Source organism: Microtus pennsylvanicus, chromosome 8 (genome assembly GCF_037038515.1).
Source record: "Microtus pennsylvanicus isolate mMicPen1 chromosome 8, mMicPen1.hap1, whole genome shotgun sequence".
NCBI classification, from domain to species: domain Eukaryota; kingdom Metazoa; phylum Chordata; class Mammalia; order Rodentia; family Cricetidae; genus Microtus; species Microtus pennsylvanicus.
Window position 1 is genome coordinate 31402341 of NC_134586.1, and position 20385 is coordinate 31422725.

General features: G+C 46.3%; 1 protein-coding gene across 5 annotated transcripts in view; it reads right to left on the reverse strand.

The window, feature by feature from the left end:
* Ift122 (intraflagellar transport 122) overlaps nucleotides 1–20385 on the reverse strand; it is a 73435-nt gene that overhangs the window by 43636 nt on the left and 9414 nt on the right. For 3 of the 5 annotated variants that reach the window (XM_075983081.1, XM_075983080.1, XM_075983082.1), the window contains exons 2-9: nucleotides 19817–19883; nucleotides 18186–18270; nucleotides 10701–10779; nucleotides 8873–8949; nucleotides 4119–4185; nucleotides 3173–3319; nucleotides 1963–2139; nucleotides 132–207 (exon numbers count right to left, since the gene is read on the reverse strand). In XM_075983081.1, the coding sequence (XP_075839196.1) occupies nucleotides 132–207; nucleotides 1963–2139; nucleotides 3173–3319; nucleotides 4119–4185; nucleotides 8873–8949; nucleotides 10701–10779; nucleotides 18186–18270; nucleotides 19817–19883 (775 nt within the window). The remainder of the gene's footprint in view (nucleotides 1–131; nucleotides 208–1962; nucleotides 2140–3172; nucleotides 3320–4118; nucleotides 4186–8872; nucleotides 8950–10700; nucleotides 10780–18185; nucleotides 18271–19816; nucleotides 19884–20385) is intronic. The other 2 variants (XM_075983085.1, XM_075983083.1) reach the window with 1 other exon arrangement.

The window sequence follows — 20385 nt, forward strand, 5'->3', positions numbered from 1 at the left end:
CTGGATTGAAGAGCTGAAGAAAAGATGGCAAAGCCTTGGGTCCAGGACCCAGAGCCACAGCAAACAGTCACATGACCGTGTGTAGTCACTACAGCTGACATGGGTAACTGGGCTTGCATGGTACTACATACCTGTTTTCCACTCAGCTGGTAGAAGGAAAGTTTCTGTCCCCAGTCAGCTACAGCCAGGATGTCATTATGTTCCTCTCTAATCAACAGAAGACAAAAGAGGTTATAAGGGGGCACAGCCTGCTGATGAGTGTGGCTAGGGGCTTAACAAACAACAGGAAAAAGAAAGTCCTGGCCAGGCTGTCAGGGAGCCAAGTGCTACACAGCCGTATTGGGGCCAGCATTACAATCAGGCCAAGCATCAATCAGTCCTGAGACTAAAGCAGAGACAGGTTTGGCCCTCCTGGGATCTGCTATTGCACTGAGTCTGAGTTGTGAACAGCAGTAGCAGAAGGTAAACCCCTTATTTCAGGGTTCCTGAGGAGCAACTTGAAGGATGAGCATGGCTGCAAATCCAAGTGTACCCTTCCCATGCGTAAAATGTGGGGAGTAGCCAGGAGACACAGCTTACAGTGAAGAGGCTAGACTGTTCCAGAACATGGGAAACTGCTCCGTTTTCCTACAAGGGAAGAATGGTACCCACGCCCAAGTTCTCTTGCTGTTAGGCTTCTCAAAGAGGTGAAATGGCATCTGAATGAAGATGGCCAGCTTTTGAAGTTTTTGAAAATGAACAACTGCCAATATAACAAAATTTGTAGATTTGTGTCTTGGGATGGGACTTCAGGACCAGAACCCAGGAAGGCCTCTGAGACTCAAATGGGAAGCCAGCCACTCAGAATGTAGACAGAGAGAGGCTTCTCAGCATCAAGGCTGGACCATCAGCCTCCCCAGGTGGCTGAGTCTTTGTTAACCCCGCTAGCCATATAAGTAGCCCTATGCAGCATGGTCTGTAAAACCCAGCCAGGGGGAGCAGTGAGGAAAATGCCATAGACACTAACTCAGAATTAAGACAAAGGGGAAAAGTAGAGAAGATGTTGGCAGAAGGCTTGCTATGAACTGTGATGACTGTCGCTGAAGTCCAAACCCTAGCCACCAGTGAAACCCAGTGGAGAGGCTATGTGTGGTACTGGGCTAGACACTAGTCTAGGAGTTTCCAACCCAACCACCCATATTGGTGGGCAGTGGAGCTCTACCAAAACACCCATGTTAAATAATAAAAACAGGTTGAAACTCAGATGGGAACCTGAAAGCCGCCCTTCCTCCTTTTTTTTTTTTTGTCCCCACTTCCCATCCCCCACACCTGGATTCCTCTAATGAATCTTAGGTGTCAGGGCTGCAGTGAGGAGGGTCCCAAGCTGGAACATGATTACCCAATCACAACATCCTGGCTGCCTCAGCTTTTCCCACTCCCTTCCAGTCATCTCAACTGGGAGAAGACAGACTGCCCAGTAGCCAGGACTGTGGGTGTGGGAGGGGATAAAAGCTAAGGGCTTCTCCTTTACATACGTCCTAGCCAATGCAAAGTGAAGTGGTGTGGGAATAGGCCAAGAAAACACACCCAGTAACCAATGACTGGTGGTCCTACACAGGCCCTTAGGTAACCCCACTTCTCAGAGAATGTCTAGTGTTGCTGGAAGGGGCTTACTCAGAGGTTAAGAAGCAGGCATGGTTATGATACTCACACATGGAAGTCAGAGGGGACAGAGGTCTGGGGCCTTTTCAGAGATGGCAGTTTACAGAGGTGTCTCCTCCCTTCCCAGAGGATTGCACTATCTGCCGCCCACACATGCTTCTCAGGGGAGCTTCCCTGTGAGTGCGGGGGCACACCAACAATCCCCCGGCCCCTGCTCTGCTGCCCTTGGCCAAGGAGCTTCTCGGCAGCATCTGCTTCAGCAGGTCTGTGCGGGGGGCCTGGGCCCTCCCAAGGAGGGTCCTCACTCCGGGACACACTCACGAGTTGCCGTCCCTGGGACTGTCGTCCTCTTCCTCTTGCTCTTCCTCCTCTGCCTCACTACCCTGACTACTGTACACTGTTGACTTCAGAATGGAAGGGATTTCCTGAAAATATCTGTTGACAATGACATCCTCAGCATCCTCGTTCTCTCTGCTCATCCAGATATTCTCCCATCGGCTGTAGACAGTAAGCGGATGTTCACAATCACATTGCCTAGGACTACACTGAAGCTATAATTTCAAAACCTGCCAAGGAGCCCCTGGACCCTGCCCGGAAGAGGACAGCCACCAGGTACACTGGGCATCCTGCTTCTCATGAATTAAAAATGGTAGCCTGAAGCCACAAAGTCATCTGTGGCCACAAAATCAAACAGCAGGAACTCTGGGGTAGGCTAATGGCCTTTGAAGGCACTATATACACATGCAGGGCCTCCGCTGGACAGAATTATTCAGGAAGAATTATAATAACCTGTTGTAAGAAATGCAAAGGAATTAAACAGCCTCCTAAATCAAGCAGGCGCCCACCTGTAAAATAACACTGGGACGGAAAACAATTGAATCCTTTAATTGACCCTCAGAGAACTCTGTGGGGATAGGCTTGGCATATTATAGGATTATGCAAAGAGTTAAGAAAGCTTTCAGTCCACCCTCAAAGTCACATGGCCATAAAAGTAAAGTGTGTGTAAGGTCTGAGCAGGTAGGTGCCAACTGTCTGCAGACCTTTAGGTTCTAGGGATATTTGTAGACTTAATTTTAACTTTTTGACAAGGAAAATTTTTTTAAAAAGCAGTCAAGAAATCGCTGTTCTGTTCATTGTGTTAACAGGTGGGGTGGTGGTGCATATTCCAGGACGTGGAGGAAGAACGAGGAAGCAAGAAAAGAAACCCAGGGAGGATCACAACCACTGTTTCATGAAGAAGCCTCTCTCTCTCTCTTTCTCTCTCTCTCTCTCTCTCTCTCTCTCTCCCCCTCACCCCACCCCCCGCTGGCCTAGATAGTTTGTCTGCTTAGCTAAATCTCTGGGATTCATTCCAAAACTCAATATAGGCTCTTTTAAAACTCCATTTATAAAGAACAGGTTCCAAAAGACCAGGCAAGTGGGGAGAGAGGACTTTAGACTACGAAGATGTCATAAAGAGAAAAAGAGCTCAGAGGGCTGAGAAAGCCTTTCTTCTAAGAGTGCCAGCCAGAAGAAAGACAGCCATGGGTACCTTGAAGGGTTCCAGCAGATGGACCATATTGGGGAGAAGGAGCCCCCTGGCCGCTCAATCTTCACTTTCTCTTCGCCATTTTTGTTCCGGATGCTGATGACCCCATTGGACATCCCCAGAGCCAGGTACTGACCGTCATTTGTCCAGCTGCACACACAACCAATGAAGAACACGGGAGATGGAAAGGGCACATACAGTGAAGCCAGGAAAGCTCAGCGGAAGGCGGCGGCAGCTGGGCTACACTCTCATCACCCCGCTCACTTCCGACATGGAATTAGACACCAGCTTGAACTGCCACTCACATCTGGAACAGTGAGACCTTAAGGCAGTGGCATCCATTTCAGAAGGATCTATCCCCTGGCTCTCTGCATGCATCTCCATGACAGCCTACCCCTGCACTCTAGACCAGCTCCCATTTTCTGCTTTGCATTTCAACCCCCTCCCAATTCAGAGGCTCCCAGTAAACACACGGTCTTGTGTCTTTTTAGCCCTAGAAGAGGGCTTGACATGTCACTCAACAAATACTGAATCTCAGAGTCCCCCCAGAAGCTGCTCAGTTTTAGAGTGCCTAGCCTGGCTTACATGCGTTCCCAACAATGACGGTGCTATCACCACTGGGCCATGAGGACCCTGAGGCTCCAGCTCTGACTTTGTAACTTTCCCAAGGTCACAGACCTGTCAATCACAAGATCCAGACTTTGGTCTGGGTCTAGTACCAAAGTCAGAGGTTCCTGACTGTCAATCCTGATGAAGAAGTCTCACCAAGTGAAAGTGATCAAAGGCACAAGTCACTCCCATCAAGGAGACAAGAGAAGAAAGAGAACACAGAAGCCTATCCCAACTAATAGACATCACACTTTCTCTGTAGTGCAAAATTGGTGGTTTGTGTGAATCTTTTGGGGAGAGAAAGGAACATAGGCCTGTCATCAGAGCGCCCCTAGCTTACCTGCAGCAGGTGATCTTGCTGCTGGATTTATGCTTGGAGACAGATTTCTGCTCAGGAGACCACAGTCCTTCAGTATCGGGCAAAAAACAAACAAAAAAAAAACACAGTAAGACTACTCAGCAATAGAGAGGAATAAACTATTCATTTCAACAAAACTCAAATCTCTGGAATCTTATGATAATGGAGGAAAAAGCCAACATACAAAAGTTTAGTACAAAGTAAGTCTATGTATCCAAAATACTAAACACTAATCACAGCCTGCAGAACAGATCTATGGCTACTGGGATCTCAGGTGGCAGCGGGGGGCGGGGCTTTGGTGTGGGAATGGGATCCTGCAATGCAGTGGCAGTATATTGCGACACATGAGGAAATGACAGAACCACAGACACACTGTGCCCTCCTGCCCTGGCTCCTGCATGGCCCAATAGCTGTCCAAGGTGTATAAGAAAGCGGGGGAAGAATACATGAGGTTTCTCTGTACTGTCCTTGCAATGCACTGGGAATTATTTTTTTAAAAAGGTAGATGGTAAAGTTCTAGTCAACTTCTCCAGGATTTAAATCTAAAGAAAAGGACAACTTAGCTACTCATAGCTAGCACATGGCAGTCAGAGAACAACTCAGCATTAAAATAATGACTTAAGCTGGGCAGTGGTGGTGCACGCCTTTAACCTCAGCACTTGGGAGGCAGAGGGAAGAGGATCTCTGTGAATTTGAAGACAGACTGGCCTAGGACAGTAGGGACTATACAGAGAAACCCTGTCTCAAAAACCAAAGGATTAAAAAACAAACAAACAAATAAAATGTTAATGAAATAGAATGGGCAGGAATGAACCTGTCAAGTTTCACATTAAGTGAGCTGACCCAGTCCCAGAAAGACAAACATCATGTGTTCTCATGTCTCAATCTTAATATTTGTAAGCAAGGGGTGTGATAGTGGGTATAGACAACGAATTTAGTAGGAAACCATCAGAAGGAACAAGAGGTTTGGGGGTCACATAGGACATGGAAGCGGAAAGCAGGCTCCTGGGCTCCTGGGGTGAAAGGACACCAGGGAAAGAGTGTGGATGGGGAAGAATGGGGCTGGAAGGGTGGGAAGAAACAAAAACAAATTTTGTTCTAAAATGTCATGGCAAAACCTATTCCTTCGTTAAGCTAATAAAAATAAAATAAGTCACAAATGACCTTTTTGGAGAGTCCAGTTTCTAGGCCTCCATCACTGCTCATGGCTCTATCTGAGCCATGCACTGGGCATGGCTCACTGGTCATTTTAGGTTTGCTCCCACCAATCCCCAGATGTGGTGCAATGCCCTCAACAACAGACAACAAAAGCAAACTCTACTCTGCCTGAGCTGTGAAGTGTGGCCACATGAAATAAACGGCACAAATAACTTTACACAGCCATGTGCATGGGTAGAGAGCAGAGGAAGCCCCGAATGAGTATAAAGTTCTGAGTCATATCCACAGCCATGTCAAGGACCCAGTAGCCTCAGACCCCAAGAAAGGCAAAGCCTTCTCCCTGGGGGTGAAAGTGAGGGAAATGGCAAAGACTTCCCTTTCTGGTCCTTGTGTAGATGTTGACAATATATTCAGAAAATGTCCAACACAGTATTTATGGCCTAAAGACTGTTCCCTAGGAGACTGCTTGGACAGAGATTAGCTAAGCCTGTCTCCTTGGTCCAGCCGTATATAACCCTGCCTCTGTATTTATCTGTGATGACCCTGCCTCTGTATTTATCTGTGATGACCCTGCCTCCTTGTCTCAGCTGCAGGCAGTAACCCTGCCTCACTGTTCAACTCTATATAATAAGCACACTGGGCTTCCAGGATGCTGTGGTCCACCTGGTCCCAGTTTTATATCTGTGTCTTATCTTTTCTTCATACCCTGCTGCCGCAGTCGTGAGAGTCCCTGGAGAAGAGAAAGGCTTTGGGAATGCATGCCAAATGACTGAATCTTCCCCTCCCTTCTGCCAAGCATTTCTACCCCAGCTGCGCATGTTATCTGCGCTCCCCTGAAAATGCACAGGGCCTTCAGCTACAGGAGCCTCTTCTTTCTAGATCCCCTCAAGCTCTGCACATAGTTGCCTAACCTGGGCCCCAACTCTCCTCCTGCAGTGCTGGCTAAGTAACTGCCAGTGACTCCAGAACTAAATTGAGCCCCTGTGTTTTCTCCTTCAGCATGAGGACGGGAATAAGTGAAACACTTGACCTCAGCCACAGGACTTGGAACTCAGAACTTTTTTTAAATAGTTCTCAAGCCATAGGAATTCCCTTCTTAAAAAAATTGTTGTAAACCATCAGCACAGTGCCTCCCCCACTATAAACATCCTGTAGGTACTACTGCATGTGTGTATACATACCGCATGTGTGTATACATACCGCATGTATGTGTATATATACTGCATGTGTGTATATATACTGCATGTGTATGTATACATACTGTATGTGTGTATATATACTGTATGTGTGTATACATACTGCATGTGTGTGTATATATACTGCATGTGTATGTATACATACTGTATGTGTGTATACATACTGCAAGTGTGTGTATATATACTGCATGTGTATGTATACATACTGCATGTGTATGTATATATACTGCATATGTGTATACTACTGCATGTGTATGTATAGATACTGAATGTGTATGTATATATACTGCATGTGTGTGTACATACTGCATGTGTGTATATATACTGCATATGTGTATACATACTGCATGTGTGTGTATACATACTGCATGTGTGTGTATATACTGCATGTGTGTGTATATACTGCATGTGTGTATATATACTGCATATGTGTATACGTACTGCATGTGTATGTATAGATACTGAATGTGTATGTATATATACTGCATGTGTGTGTGTACATACTGCATGTGTGTATATATACTGCATATGTGTATACATACTGCATGTGTGTGTATACATACTGCATGTGTGTGTATATACTGCATGTGTGTATACATACCGCATGTGTGTGTATACATACCACATGTGTGTATACATACCGCATGTGTGTGTATACATACCGCATGTGTGTATACATACCGCATGTGTGTGTATACATACTGCATGTGTGTGTATACATACCGCATGTGTGTGTATACATACTGCATGTGTGTGTATACATACTGCATGTGTGTGTATATACCGCATGTGTGTATACATACCGCATGTGTGTGTATACATACCGCATGTGTGTATACATACCGCATGTGTGTATACATACCGCATGTGTGTGTATACATACCGTATGTGTGTGTATACATACTGCATGTGTGTGTATACATACTGCATGTGTGTGTATATACCGCATGTGTGTATACATACCACATGTGTGTGTATACATACCGCATGTGTGTATACATACCGCATGTGTGTATACATACCGCATGTGTGTGTATACATACCGCATGTGTGTGTATACATACCGCATGTGTGTGTATACATACCGCATGTGTGTATACATACCGCATGTGTGTATACATACCGCATGTGTGTGTATACATACCGCATGTGTGTATACATACCGCATGTGTGTGTATACATACCGCATGTGTGTGTATACATACCGCATGTGTGTGTATACATACCGCATGTGTGTGTATACATACCGCATGTGTGTATACATACCGCATGTGTGTATACATACTGCATGTGTGTGTATACATACCGCATGTGTGTATACATACTGCATGTGTGTGTATACATACTGCATGTGTATGTACAGTGACGGCCGTGTGTGGGGACGCTTGCCCTGGGAAGCAGAAGCTGACATGGAAATGTCTTCTCTATCGCTCTGTTTTTTTAACACTGAACCTAGTACTCTCCATTTTGGCTAGTCTGTCTGTCCAGCAAGTTCCTGGGATCTGGCCGTCTTGCTCCCAGCACTGGGGTTACAGGCAGAAGCCACCACAGAAGCTGGCTTGTACACGGGAACCTGGGATCTGAACTCTGGTCCTTGTGCTGCAAGCACTTTACCCACTGAGCCATCTCCCCAGCCCAACTCATTTTACCTAAGATATTTTTACAAATCCTACCTTCCTCGTACCACAAGCTTGAGAGCAGGGGTATTTTAACTGCCCCCAAACAAGCACAGATGAGCAGCCCACAAGAAGATAAGCTAAACTTTTTAAGCAAATGGCAGTGCTTCCACTGTTGATAAACTGTGTTGTTTTGCACTCTCTTCAGAAGCTAAAACTACATGAGTGGGACAGACGAGGTAGGGAACACATCCCTTTCGGATAAGGACATTGAGGTACCGAGAAGGCTTAGGTCTCCATTCCTAGACCCATGGCTGTCCTGTGGGTCCTTTGGCACGGAGCTGGAAGCCAGCATCAATGCTTCATGTTCCAGAAGCCTCCCTCCTCCCTTTATACACACATCAGTGCCACAGAGACAAGAATAAGGACACACTGAGTCAGCAGCACAGTTGAAAGGGTGAGTGTGGATGGATACCAAAGTGGGGACAGAGACACGGTCCTTTTATGGGGGCTGGAGTCTTCTGTGCCTGCTCTCCGGTCCATCACGCCATTTCCTCCCTAGGCTCCTACTGCTCATCTGTCTCAGATGTCTTACAACCCCAAGGACATCATCTCTCACTGTCTCTCATTCTGCAAATTTAAAGGACATCTATGAACCTCTCCTGGCTCTTGGAGGTGGAAAAGAGGCCTCTCGCTCAGGACAGGTCAGCAGGTTCTGTGTGAGTCTCAGCATTCTCCACTGGGGATGCTGGGAACTGAAACTTACCGAAGTCACTGGAGGAACAGGATGCCAGCTGGTGGGTGATAGGGTTGTAGGAGACACACTGTATAGAGTCATTGTGCCTGCAAGGTGAAGAACGGAGGATTATTCCACAGCAAACCACAAATGTCTCGGTGGCTACACCTGGAGATTCAAAGCAGGTTAGAAGGGGCTGGAGAGATGGCTCAGCAGGTAAGAGCACTTACTACTCTTCCAGAGAACCAGGATTTGGTTACTAGTACACACATGGCAGCTCACAGCTGTCTGTACCTCCAGTTCCAAAGGATATGATGCCCTCTTCTAGCTTCTAAGTAAAATATGTACATACATAAATTAAATTAAAAATAAATAAATTATAGAAAAACAGGATTGAAGCCTTGGGTGACACACTGCAAGCCCCTCCCTGAGGGACCAACAGCCAGCTCAGGAACTCCTTCACAGGACTGTCATCACTACCAGTTTGAACCCACCCTGCATCGCACCCAACTCAAGTTCCTCCTCCTCCAGGGCTCTCCTTCTGACACTTCCGGTGGGTGACTGAGATAAAGACACCGAGAACCAGCTCAGTGCCAGTGCAGACAGCATGCTTTATTTGTGGCTCTGATCGACCATCTCTGGGTAGATGTGATGAAGACAGTGCAGGCCAGGTGCACTCCATGGCATCTCGGCCCAGTTCTAGTCCTTCGCTTTCTGAGGACATCGTATGCATGACCTGACTCAATGTTCAACCAACATTGTTTGTTGTGTTCAGAGCAGGATCGTTCACAGTAGGTACCAGGTGGGAGCAACGCAAGTGTCCATCAGCTGTTGAGCAATCCAAATGGGATATAGATACACAATGGAGTATTACTCAGCCTTAAAGAGGAAGGCATGGGCCATGAGGACATTACATGAAATAAGCCAATTACAGAACACCAAACGCTCTATGATCCCACTTCTATGAGGCACCTAGAGGAGTCAAACTCCCAGAGTCAGATAGGAGAATGACAGTTGCTGGGCTAAGATGGGGCAGAAGGGAAGCTGTTAAGCGCCAAGTTTAAGTTCAAGGCTGTATTTGCCAAAGTTTGGTTGCACAACAGTGTCAATGTACATAGCACCTGGTGGTGACGGCACAGTTCACGTTTGGGGTATTTCTCTCCAACTAAAAATAACAGAAGTTATCTGTCAAGTACTTACAAAAGTGGACCAGGCTAGAAGCCAGAAATACAAGCACATAAAAGTAGGGGTGGTGTCTACCTTCCAGAGCCCACAGAGTGTCATCAATCAGTGGTCAGAATATGTAAGGCCGCAGCTGTAAGAAATGCTCAGGGCAGCCCTCCTGTGCACCTGAGACCTGTAGGATGCACGTGGGAGTCATGGTGGGGGGATGGGGGCCTGGCTAGGAAAGGGAGAGATCTGAGCACAGCCCCTAAGGGGTAGGAAGCTTAGAGCACGCTGGCCTTCTAGCTTTGACACTGGGTAGAGGCAAAGCCATCCCTGGAGGCAGAGACACTGAAGAGGACATGCTGGGTGAGAGGGGAGACAGGAATCTACGCTGTCAGGATTAGCTGAAATACATTACATGGAACACGGCTCAGTGCTGGCTAATCCAGTCAGTGATCATGCACTCCCCACCCGCCCTGTGCTGAACTCAAATTCATCTTGGGGAGATTTCTCCATAGAGTGTTTCCACAAGGCTGTGGCCACAATGAACAGCAATCAGAACAGAGTTAGGTGTGGTTGGTGTGCAGGGAGGGCATAAGCTTGATGCTTGCTTCTCAGAGGGAGGCCCTGTCTCAAGCAAGCAAAACAGTAAGAGTTAAACTATAATACTGTTCCCCACGAAGTCACCTACGTGTACTTCAGAATGCCTTCCAGTTTTGAGGTCCAGATAATGATGCTCTTGTCAGCAGATCCAGATGCAAAGCGCTTGCCTGCAAGGTTTTTAAAAAGAAAAATCATCACATGTATTTTAAACCAGCATTTTCCAGACAGCATGTCCAAGAAAACTAATCTTCAAAGCACCTAATTGGGTAGGAATGTAGTTCAGTTGACAGAGTCTAGTATGTATGAGGCCACAGGTTCAAATCCCAGCACTGCAGAAACTGGGAGTGTAGTTAGTGTATTCCTATCACCCAGCACTTGCAGTGGCAAGAAATCAGAGGTTCAGAGTCATCCTGGCTACACAGTAAGTTTGAAGCCAGCCTGGACTACAAAAGACCCTGTCTAAAAACACCTTTAAAGGGTAATAAGTGGGGCTGGAGAGACAGCTCAGAGGTTAAGAGCATTGCCTGCTCTTCCAAAGGTCCTGAGTTCAATTCCCGGCAACCACATGGTGGCTCACAACCATCTGTAATGGTGTCTGGTGCCCTCTTCTGGCCTGCAGGCATACACACAGACAGAATATTGTATACATAACAAATAAACAAATATTTTTTTTAAAAAGGGTAATAAGTGGCCTTTTATTCTCTACTGCTGTTTTTGGATGGGGGCAGGATCTAGGACCTACACATACTGAGCACTTGCCCCACAAAGTTGTAAACCCAGCCCTTCTGCTGCTTCTCATCAACCATGGAAAGGCAAGGATCTGCAGGTGGGACTTCTCCTGGCACCAAGTATCCCAGACTCACTGAGGCTTGGCTACATCTGTGTACCGTGTTCTGCAACAAGGGCTGAGCAGTTATTAAACACCTAAGCTTCACTTCCGTAGGGCCTCGTCCAAGAAGCAGATATTAAACTTATTCAATACAAATAACAATATGGGAGGGTGAGTCCTGTACAGAAAGAGAGTAGCTGGGAAAACTAACATTAAACTTTATATTTTTAAAAGGTTTTACCTATTTTTATTTTATGTTTATGGGTGTTTGCCTACATGTATGTCTGTATACCATGTACATGCCTGGTGCCTACATAGGCCACAAGATGGCAGCAGATTCCCTGAAACTAGAGTTACAGGTGTTTGTGAGCTACCATGGGGGTGCTGGGAAATAAACATGGATCCTCTGGAAGAGCATCCAGTGCTCTTGACTGCTGAGGCACCTCTCCAGCCTCCTAATTCCTTTTGTTTGTTTTTACAGCTATACATGTGTTTGTGTGGTGTATGTGGGTATACATGTGTTCACATGATGTCAGGTATCCTCCACTCCTGCTCTCCACCTTATCTTTGATTCTCTCACTAAACCTGGAGCTCACAGACTTAGCCTGACTAGCTGTTCAATGAGCTCTTCTGTCCCCACCTCCCTAGTGCCGGGAGAGCAGGCACACAGAACTGTGCCCGGTTTTTTTTTTGTGGGTGCAGGGGATGCAAACTCAAGTCTTCATGCTTGTGTCACGGGCACTTACCCACTGAGCCGTCCCCTCAGTCCCCAAAGTTATACATATTTATGAAGTACAGTACTGTGTTTGATATATTTAGTCAAATAATTATATCAAGCAAATTATCATATTTATCACCTTAGATACTTATATTTTTAACAATGAGAACATTAAAATCTGTTCTTTTTGCAGCTTTAAAATATATATTATTGTTAATTATGCTAACCACACCATGCAACAGATCTCAAAACCCTACCCATCCTGCCTGACTGAAACTGTGGTCTTGAGTCAGCAGTTCTCAAACCCCTCCTGGGTTTGTCTGACCCTTTTACAAGGGCCACATATCAGATATCCTGTGCATGAGATATTTATATTATTATTCATAAAAGTAGCAAAATTACAGTTATGAAATATCAATGAAAATAATTTCATGGTTGGAGGTCACCACAACATGAGGAAATGTATTAAAGGGTCGCAGCGTTAGGAAGGCTGAGAACCACTGACCTGGAGGACCAAAGTTAGATGAGATCCTTCAGTGGAGATCTAAAGGATAAGCAGAGCTGATCCAAGTACAAAGAAACAGCAATTTCTGCACATGGATAAAACATTCTCAAAGGCCTTGAGGCACCAAAATGCTGGCATGGCTAAGAGGTACCAGCTTAGAGCAGGTGGCAAGGAATGAAGCAGGTAACTGAGGGAATCTCTAGGGCCTTCAGGGCCATAGCAGAGGTCTTGCCTTTAAATCCCAAGCAGTGAGAAGCCAGGGGAAGGCATGAATAGAAGAGTGACAGATGTGACCTGCATTTCCACACTGCTTGGGCTTTAAGTAAGAACAGGCTAGAAAGAGGCAACATATACCAAATAATTCCTGATTTACTCCATGGATACCAACTTACTAGCATATGGAGAGTGGGGTACCTTGATGTGGGATTCCCCTCTCTATGCTGTGAATACCATTGGTGAATAAAGAAACTGCCTTGGCCTGTTGATAGGGCAGAACTTAGGTAGGTGGAGAAAACTAAACTGAATGCTGGGAGAAAGGAGGTGGAGTCAGAGAGAAGTCATGAAGCCCCACCAGAGACAGGTGCCAAAACTTTACCCGGTAAGCCACTGCCATGTGGTGATACACAGATTACTAAAAATGGGTTAAATTAAGATATTAAGTGTTAGCCAGTAAGAAGCTAGAGCTGAATGGGCCAAGAAGTATTTTAAATAATATAATTTCTGTATGATTATTTTAGGTCTGAGCTGCCAGGAAACAAATAAGCAGCCTCCTTACAACAGTACCCGGCAGCAAACCCCAGGAGCCTTCATTTGCTCTTGTGAAAGGAAGGCTTCAAGACAAGCACGGGTCAGGGTTTGCACACCCACCTGCACATTTTTATTACAAAAGACACCATGGTGCACATTGGGATGACTCTGGGAGTTCTTTCCTCACACACATGTGTCTCACTGATCAAACTCAGATTTTCAGGCTTGGTGACAAACGCTAGTGCCTTTACCTGCTGCTCCATCTCTCCAGCCTAACCTGTTGCAGATTTTCAGACTTTATTTCCAGAGCCTCAGGGTACCCATGTCAAACAGACAGGGAGTGGAAGTCCTTCCTCAGAGGCTCTGTGAGAGTCAGTTCCTTCCGCAGTCAGTTCACACGGGAGACTGCAGGTGCGGCACGTGGCGCTGCAGCAAATGCTGATCAGAGAGATACTCTGCTGTCAGGTGTCCCCTCCCGCCACCTCCCTGACCTGGAGAACATCAGGAGATGACAAGTATGGGCTCCAGGCCCAGAAGCCTGCGTCAGAATCCCAAGTGATGTCACCGAGCAGCTGTGTGACTGGAACTGGCTACAGGATACCTGCAGGCTTTTAGTTCCTCATGTGAAAATGGACAGTAATAGAATTGACCTCATACTTGATGGGAAAAAAGGGCATGCATGTGCACACATGCACACACACACATAAAATGTTCAGAACATCTGAGCAGTGGTGGTGTACACCTTTAATCCCAGCACTTGGAAGACAGAGACAGGTAGATTTTCGAGTTTGAGGCCAGTCTACAGAGTAAGTTCTAAGATAGCCAGGGCTACACAGAGAAACCCTATCTCAAAAAAAAAAAAAAAGTTCAGAACAATGCCTGGAATATAACTGTGCTAAAAACATAACTACGGCTATTCTTTCTTCACACTGGTTTATATTGTTCTTGAAAAGGGAACTATGTGTTACACACTTTTAATCATGGTGGCTCATTAATTACTTAGGAAGCTTTCAGAAGTCAGAAACAAGCAGTAATGAGTAAACCGTAATCTGCACATCTCTACTTTCAGAAATAAGGGCACAGATAAGTTTGGAGGAACTAAGACCTCCTAATCATCACGTGTCACAAAAAGTGTGATACAGGTCTGGAGAGATGGCTCAGAGGTTAAGAGCATTGCCTGCTCTTCCAAAGGTCCTGAGTTCAATTCCCAGCAACCACATGGTGGCTCACAACCATCTGTAATGGGGTCTGGTGCCCTCTTCTGGCCTTCAGGCATACACACAGACAGAATAGTGTATACACAATAAATAAATAAATAAATAAATAAATAAATAAATAAATAAATATTTTTAAAAATAACTGAAAAAATTCTTTTTAAAAAAAGTGTAATACACCAGGAAAACCCAGGCATCATAGGCAGAGGATATCAATCAGCCTCTATAAATGCTCCAGCCCTGTTTGTCCTTCAGCCAGAGGAAGTAAAAAGTACCCTTGCTGCAAGCGTCGGAGGGCTAGAGGAAGGGTCACATGGGACCATGTGGACAGAGTTCTGCAGAGTGCTAACTAATGCCACTGCTCACAGGGCTACAGGCCACAAGGCTTCTCTCACACATGCAGGATACCCAGCAGCCCCTGCACCTATGCACAAATAATTCAGCTACCTAGGCTGCCTGCCACTCGTCTCCTTGGAGCATCAACTTGAATTCAAACCACCTGACCATGAAGCAAGAAATGTGTGCTCTCACTAATCTGCCAGGACCTAGCAGGTCCGTTCTCCCAGAGTGAAGCAAGCGACTATGATAGGGGAGAGTCTTTCTTCTGTTTTGAGTTGTTTTCATTGGTTAAATAAAGAAACTGCCTTGGCCCTTTGATAGGACAGAAAATTAGGTAGGTGGAGTAGACAGAACAGAATGCTGGGAGAAAGAAGCCGAGTCAGTTAGTTGCCATGATTCTCCGCTCCGAGATGGATGCCCGTTAGACTTGTCCCGGTAATCCACACAAGTGGTAATACGGATATTAGAAATGGGTTAGATCAATATGTAAGAGCTAGCCAATTAGAGGTTATAACTAATGGGCCAGGCAGTGTTTAAAAGAATACAGTTTCTGTGTAATTATTTTGGGTAAAGCTAGCCGGGTGGCAGGAAGCAGCCCCGCTGCTCCCACTACTACACGACTAGGCTAAGGCAGGCTGGAGCTGAAGACACTGCATATACAAGAAGTTCGTGCATTTACCTACAGAGTGGCCTACAGCTTTCATCTAATTCTCAAAGAAGTCTGCCATCCAAAGAAATTGTGTACCTGGGTCTTAGGCTCATCTATGCTATGTAGCCTTTGATATATGGAATCCAACTGTGGTCAGAGCATCATCTCCAGTGCTACATGTGACCCAGGAAGTGACAGGGACAATAACCAGCTCAGAGTCAGGGCTTGGGCCAGAAGCTGGTTCATCAGGTAAAGGCATTGGCCACACAAGCTTGGCAGCCTGAGCTCGGTCCCCAGAACCCAAGTAAAGGTAGACGGAGAGAACAGTCTCTCTTGAAGTTATCCTTCAAAACATGCCCATGTGTGCACACACTCAGTAAGACATAAAAGTTTCATTTATTTTCTGGGGGGGAGGGGGCTTGTGCATGCCACAGTACATATTTGGAGGTCAGAGGACAACCTGCAGAAGTAGATTCTCTTTCCACCAACTGGATATCAGGGAACCAACTCAAATCAGACTTGGTACAAATGACTTAACCCGTTTAGCCACCTGCCCATTCCAATAAATTAACAAAAGTCACACCTACTCATCGATGTCTACCATCTATGTCTCTTCATTTTACTGTAGTGTTTGCAATGCTGTGGAAGACACTCAGAGCCTTGGGCCAGAGAATGCTAGGATGCTAGGCAAGTGTCCCACCACTGAGCTACGTCCCCAGCCCACAAGAATTTACTTTTTGCTCACAATCTCAACTTCACATCAATTCTCCAACCACCTTCTCTCTGTTCCAACCATCCAGGTGCTGCAGTATAATAATCTCTGGAGCTCAGACCCCACCTCTTCTCCATTGCCCTTCTTCCCTTGCAGCCTCTCCACGTGTTTCAAGTCATCCTCTCTGCTCTGCTCTCACTTCACCTTGCCTGTAAACTGCACTCTGACTAAAGCCATCCCTCCTTCTCCTGCTGCTATGAAGCTCAAAGAGGCTGGTGAAGACAAACCACACAAAGGGCTGTCACTTGCAACTCATGACCGCCAGCTTCAAGTATATCCTTCCGGCTCTGGGGGTCCCACTGCACTCCCAAATCCATTCATTCTCCCACTCTCCAAACCTGCAAATTACTTTTTCCTTTCTCTTCAACTCTCTAACACTTCTTCCCAGTCCTCACTCTCAGTCCCGGTGGCTTCCCATTACACTAAAACCATGAAAGAATGTCCTTTAGATCCCTACTATCACAGGCCCTGCCTGCATGCCCCTTCCAGAAGCAAAGCCCTACTACCTGTGTCGTAGGTCCCATATCCTTACCACTGGACGCTTGCATCCCAGCCATCTTCTCCCTCTCTCCCACCAAGTTTCCAGAGTGCAAATGTGCACGCCTGAACTCTGGGTCTTCCACTGCGGCTGCCCTCAAGACAGCACCACCCACATCGGAGGAGGGCACTTCTACCATCCAGTCATTCAGTCAAGGGTGGTGAAGCTGCCCGCAATGTTCACCCAGCCTGCCAGAAAATCCCGTCCGCTCTGTCCTCAAAGCTATCCAGAACCCGATCACTTCTTACCACTTCTTTGGCCCCCACGGAAACACTGAAACCCGTCCTAGAAGATGCTTGTCACTCAGCTCCCTATTTCCCCTCATCTTGGTAAGCTGTTCCCAAGGCTTCCATATAAAATAGAAATCAGATCAGACCCCTGGTCCACTCAGACCCCTTTAACAATGATGCTGTCTTCACTCCTTCACTGAGGGCTCTGATGGTGTTGACACCATCTGGCGACCCAACAGCTGCTCTTTTCTATCCCCTCTCCCATTCTTTCTGCCCCAGCTCCAACCCAAGGGCTGCTGCAGTGGCTCTTCCATCTTCAAGTTCTCCTTTCAGCCAAGCTGTGGTGGCGCACGCCTTTAATCCTAGCACTCGGAAGGCAGAGGCAGGCAGATCTCTATGAGTTCGAGGCCAGTCTTGTCTACAGAGTGAGTTCCAGGACAAACTCTAAAGTTACAGAGGAATCCTATCTTGAAATCCCCCCAAATCCTGAAAAAAGAAGCTCCTTCCACAAATGCCTAATCCAAAATCTCTCCATCTCAGACCTGCAAGTCTTTGCTCAGTTGCCTTCTCTGAAGGGGCCCATCTCACAGACTTATCAGATAATGCACCAGACTTCTCCACTCAACACTCTGACCATGTATTCTGCCCGCCTTACCACCTGCCAGCCTCACACTTCATTATCTTATGGACTATGATCATGTTCCCTGATCCCTCCCTTCCTCCTGGCTCCCAACAATCCCTTCTTCTCCTTTGTTCTCTGAAGTAAGACAAGTACTTGGCAGTGCCTGACATGTGGCTAGCTAGACTAGAGTCTTGACTCCATGACAGAGCACCGACCTGGTGTGCACAAGGCCCTGGGCTCAGTCCCAGCACCACAAAAGGCAAGCAAAACTACCTGTTTCCATGGGTAGCTAAAGTCTAAGCTACTGCCTAGCCTCTGAGCATGCAGGTTGCATTTTAAAGATAATTACAGAGTTCCTAAGGAGGAAGATGAGCAGCACAAGGCCATGCAGAGGTAAAGAGTATTCTTACCATCCTTTGCGTATGCCACGCAGTACACAGTGTCTTTGTGTCCCTTGAGGGGCTGAAGTAAGGTGCCATCGGAGGTGTCATAAACCTGTCAGAAGAAATAAAAATATCGATTATCTGTGTGACATCCATTATTCAAAATTCCTGCAGGGTGCTACTGCTATTTTTGTTTTTATAACACAACAGTTGTTGATTTCCTAAATTAGTATCAAGTAGAGACAGCACTGCATAGCAAGAATGAATATGTCTTATGCAAGGCAAGCAGGAAGTGGAGGTCCAGCTCTATGCTCTGTGTGGCCAGACACACTCCACCAATGGTGAAGAAACAGTGACTACACTCATTTTCACTTGAGGGAAAGCTCCACAAACTTCACCTGTTCTCCCCACCTCCCCACCCAGTACCAGGACTGAACCTGGGGCGCTGTACAATCCCAGACAAGCCCTCTGCCTCTGAGCTAGATTCCCAGACTTCTCTTCTAGTTTTTAGTTTGAAACAGGGTTTGACCGAGTTGCTCAGGCTGGCTCTGAACTTCCTCTGCAGCACAGGCCGGCACTGAATCTCTGATCCTCCTGCCTCCACCTCCCAAGGATCTGAGATTATAAACTTGCACAACCAGACCTGAGTCAATTTCCCTCATTCTTACATGGGCTTGGATAAATGACCCATCAAGGCAGGCCCTCGTTAACAAAGCCAGCACTCGCAAAGAGCTGGTGGACAACATGTTTAACTGTCAGGGCCAACACTGCCGCTAATGTCAGCACACACAGATGCATCATACTTACTACCACGTCTGAAAGTCACAGATCTAACAAACGTGGGGTTTGCAAGTGGGAGGGAGTGCTATAAAACCCAGCTGTAATGTGCATTTAGGGTATTTTATAGTTGTGCAACATGGCTAAATATGTGATGTAAAAAACAGAGCATCTGAGAAATGAGGACAGAGCTCTCCCACACAGGCAGAACACTGAGAAGGAAGTCCATGAAGGGAAGTGAAAAGGATCTATGCTGTTTACTCTGGAAAGAAGTCTGCAGAACAACTCAACCACAGTCGTGAGACTAATGCAGTTGGCACACAGAACATGGACACCATGGGTCTGTGTACCGAGACACAGCAGAGAGGTCACAGCTTACAGGAAGAAGGTCTATTACAGAGGTTTGGGGTCTCTGAAGATTACTCTTAGGTACAAGGATAGGTTCCAGAGGGAGCCTGCATCCTTTCAAACTATGAACAATAGGACAGCATTCATATGGAACTGTTTAGTCGGGGTGAGCTTTCTGACTTCTCGTGGAAGGATAGATAGCCTTTAGCCTTGTTATTTCACTTTGGTCCAACAAAATATGACCTGACACCCACCCAGTTTCAAAGACATTTTGATTGTTTGCAACCATTTCATGGGCGTCTCAAAGGGGAAAGACAAATGACTCCAAAGGAGGCATTGTTCATGAGTTCCTATCTGATAGACAGTCCACCTACCTGTTTTAAATACACCATTTCCTTCCTTATTAAAAAGGAATGGCTGGGTTTTCCGCCCTTGCCTTTTTTATCTCAAAAAAAGGGGGTCAAATTTCAGAGTACTTACAAGAGGGTGGGGAAAGAAAGCACTGGGAATGGAAACTCAAGACGAAACCCTACCAGCAATCTGTTTCCTGCAGCCAGAATCAGTTGCGTTCCATCAGGCTTGAACGCGAGGTCGTAGATACTAACAGGAGGCAAGACAAAAAGACAATTAAGAACCGAAACGATGAGGTCTGCTAATGGCCAGGAAAGCAAGCTTTATTTCCATTATGAAATAATGTGTGTGTGCTGGGGTAGAAAATAATAGCTAACAATTGCATCTGGCTGCAAATTCCACTCAACAACCACACCTTGGCAGCCCATTCAATCACAATCTGCTCGGCAGTCAGCTCTGTCCTCGTTTCCTCTCTTCCAGAAGCCAGAAATGATTCAAAGGGTCAACAGCTGAGGGCACAGGCTCTTTCAAGCATTCCATGGAAAGGCGGGACACTCCAGCTAAAGTGTGAGGCACGACAGCTACCCAGACATTACCAAGTACACGTTAGGCATGGGGCACCAACAGACACAGGGGAGCTTGGCAGAGTTCCCCCCAAGAATTTCTACTTGAATGGGAATGTATGAAGCAGACACATTGGACAAGAATTCCTGTGGCACCAGCTTCAAAGAATATGCTTTTCTAAGTGATG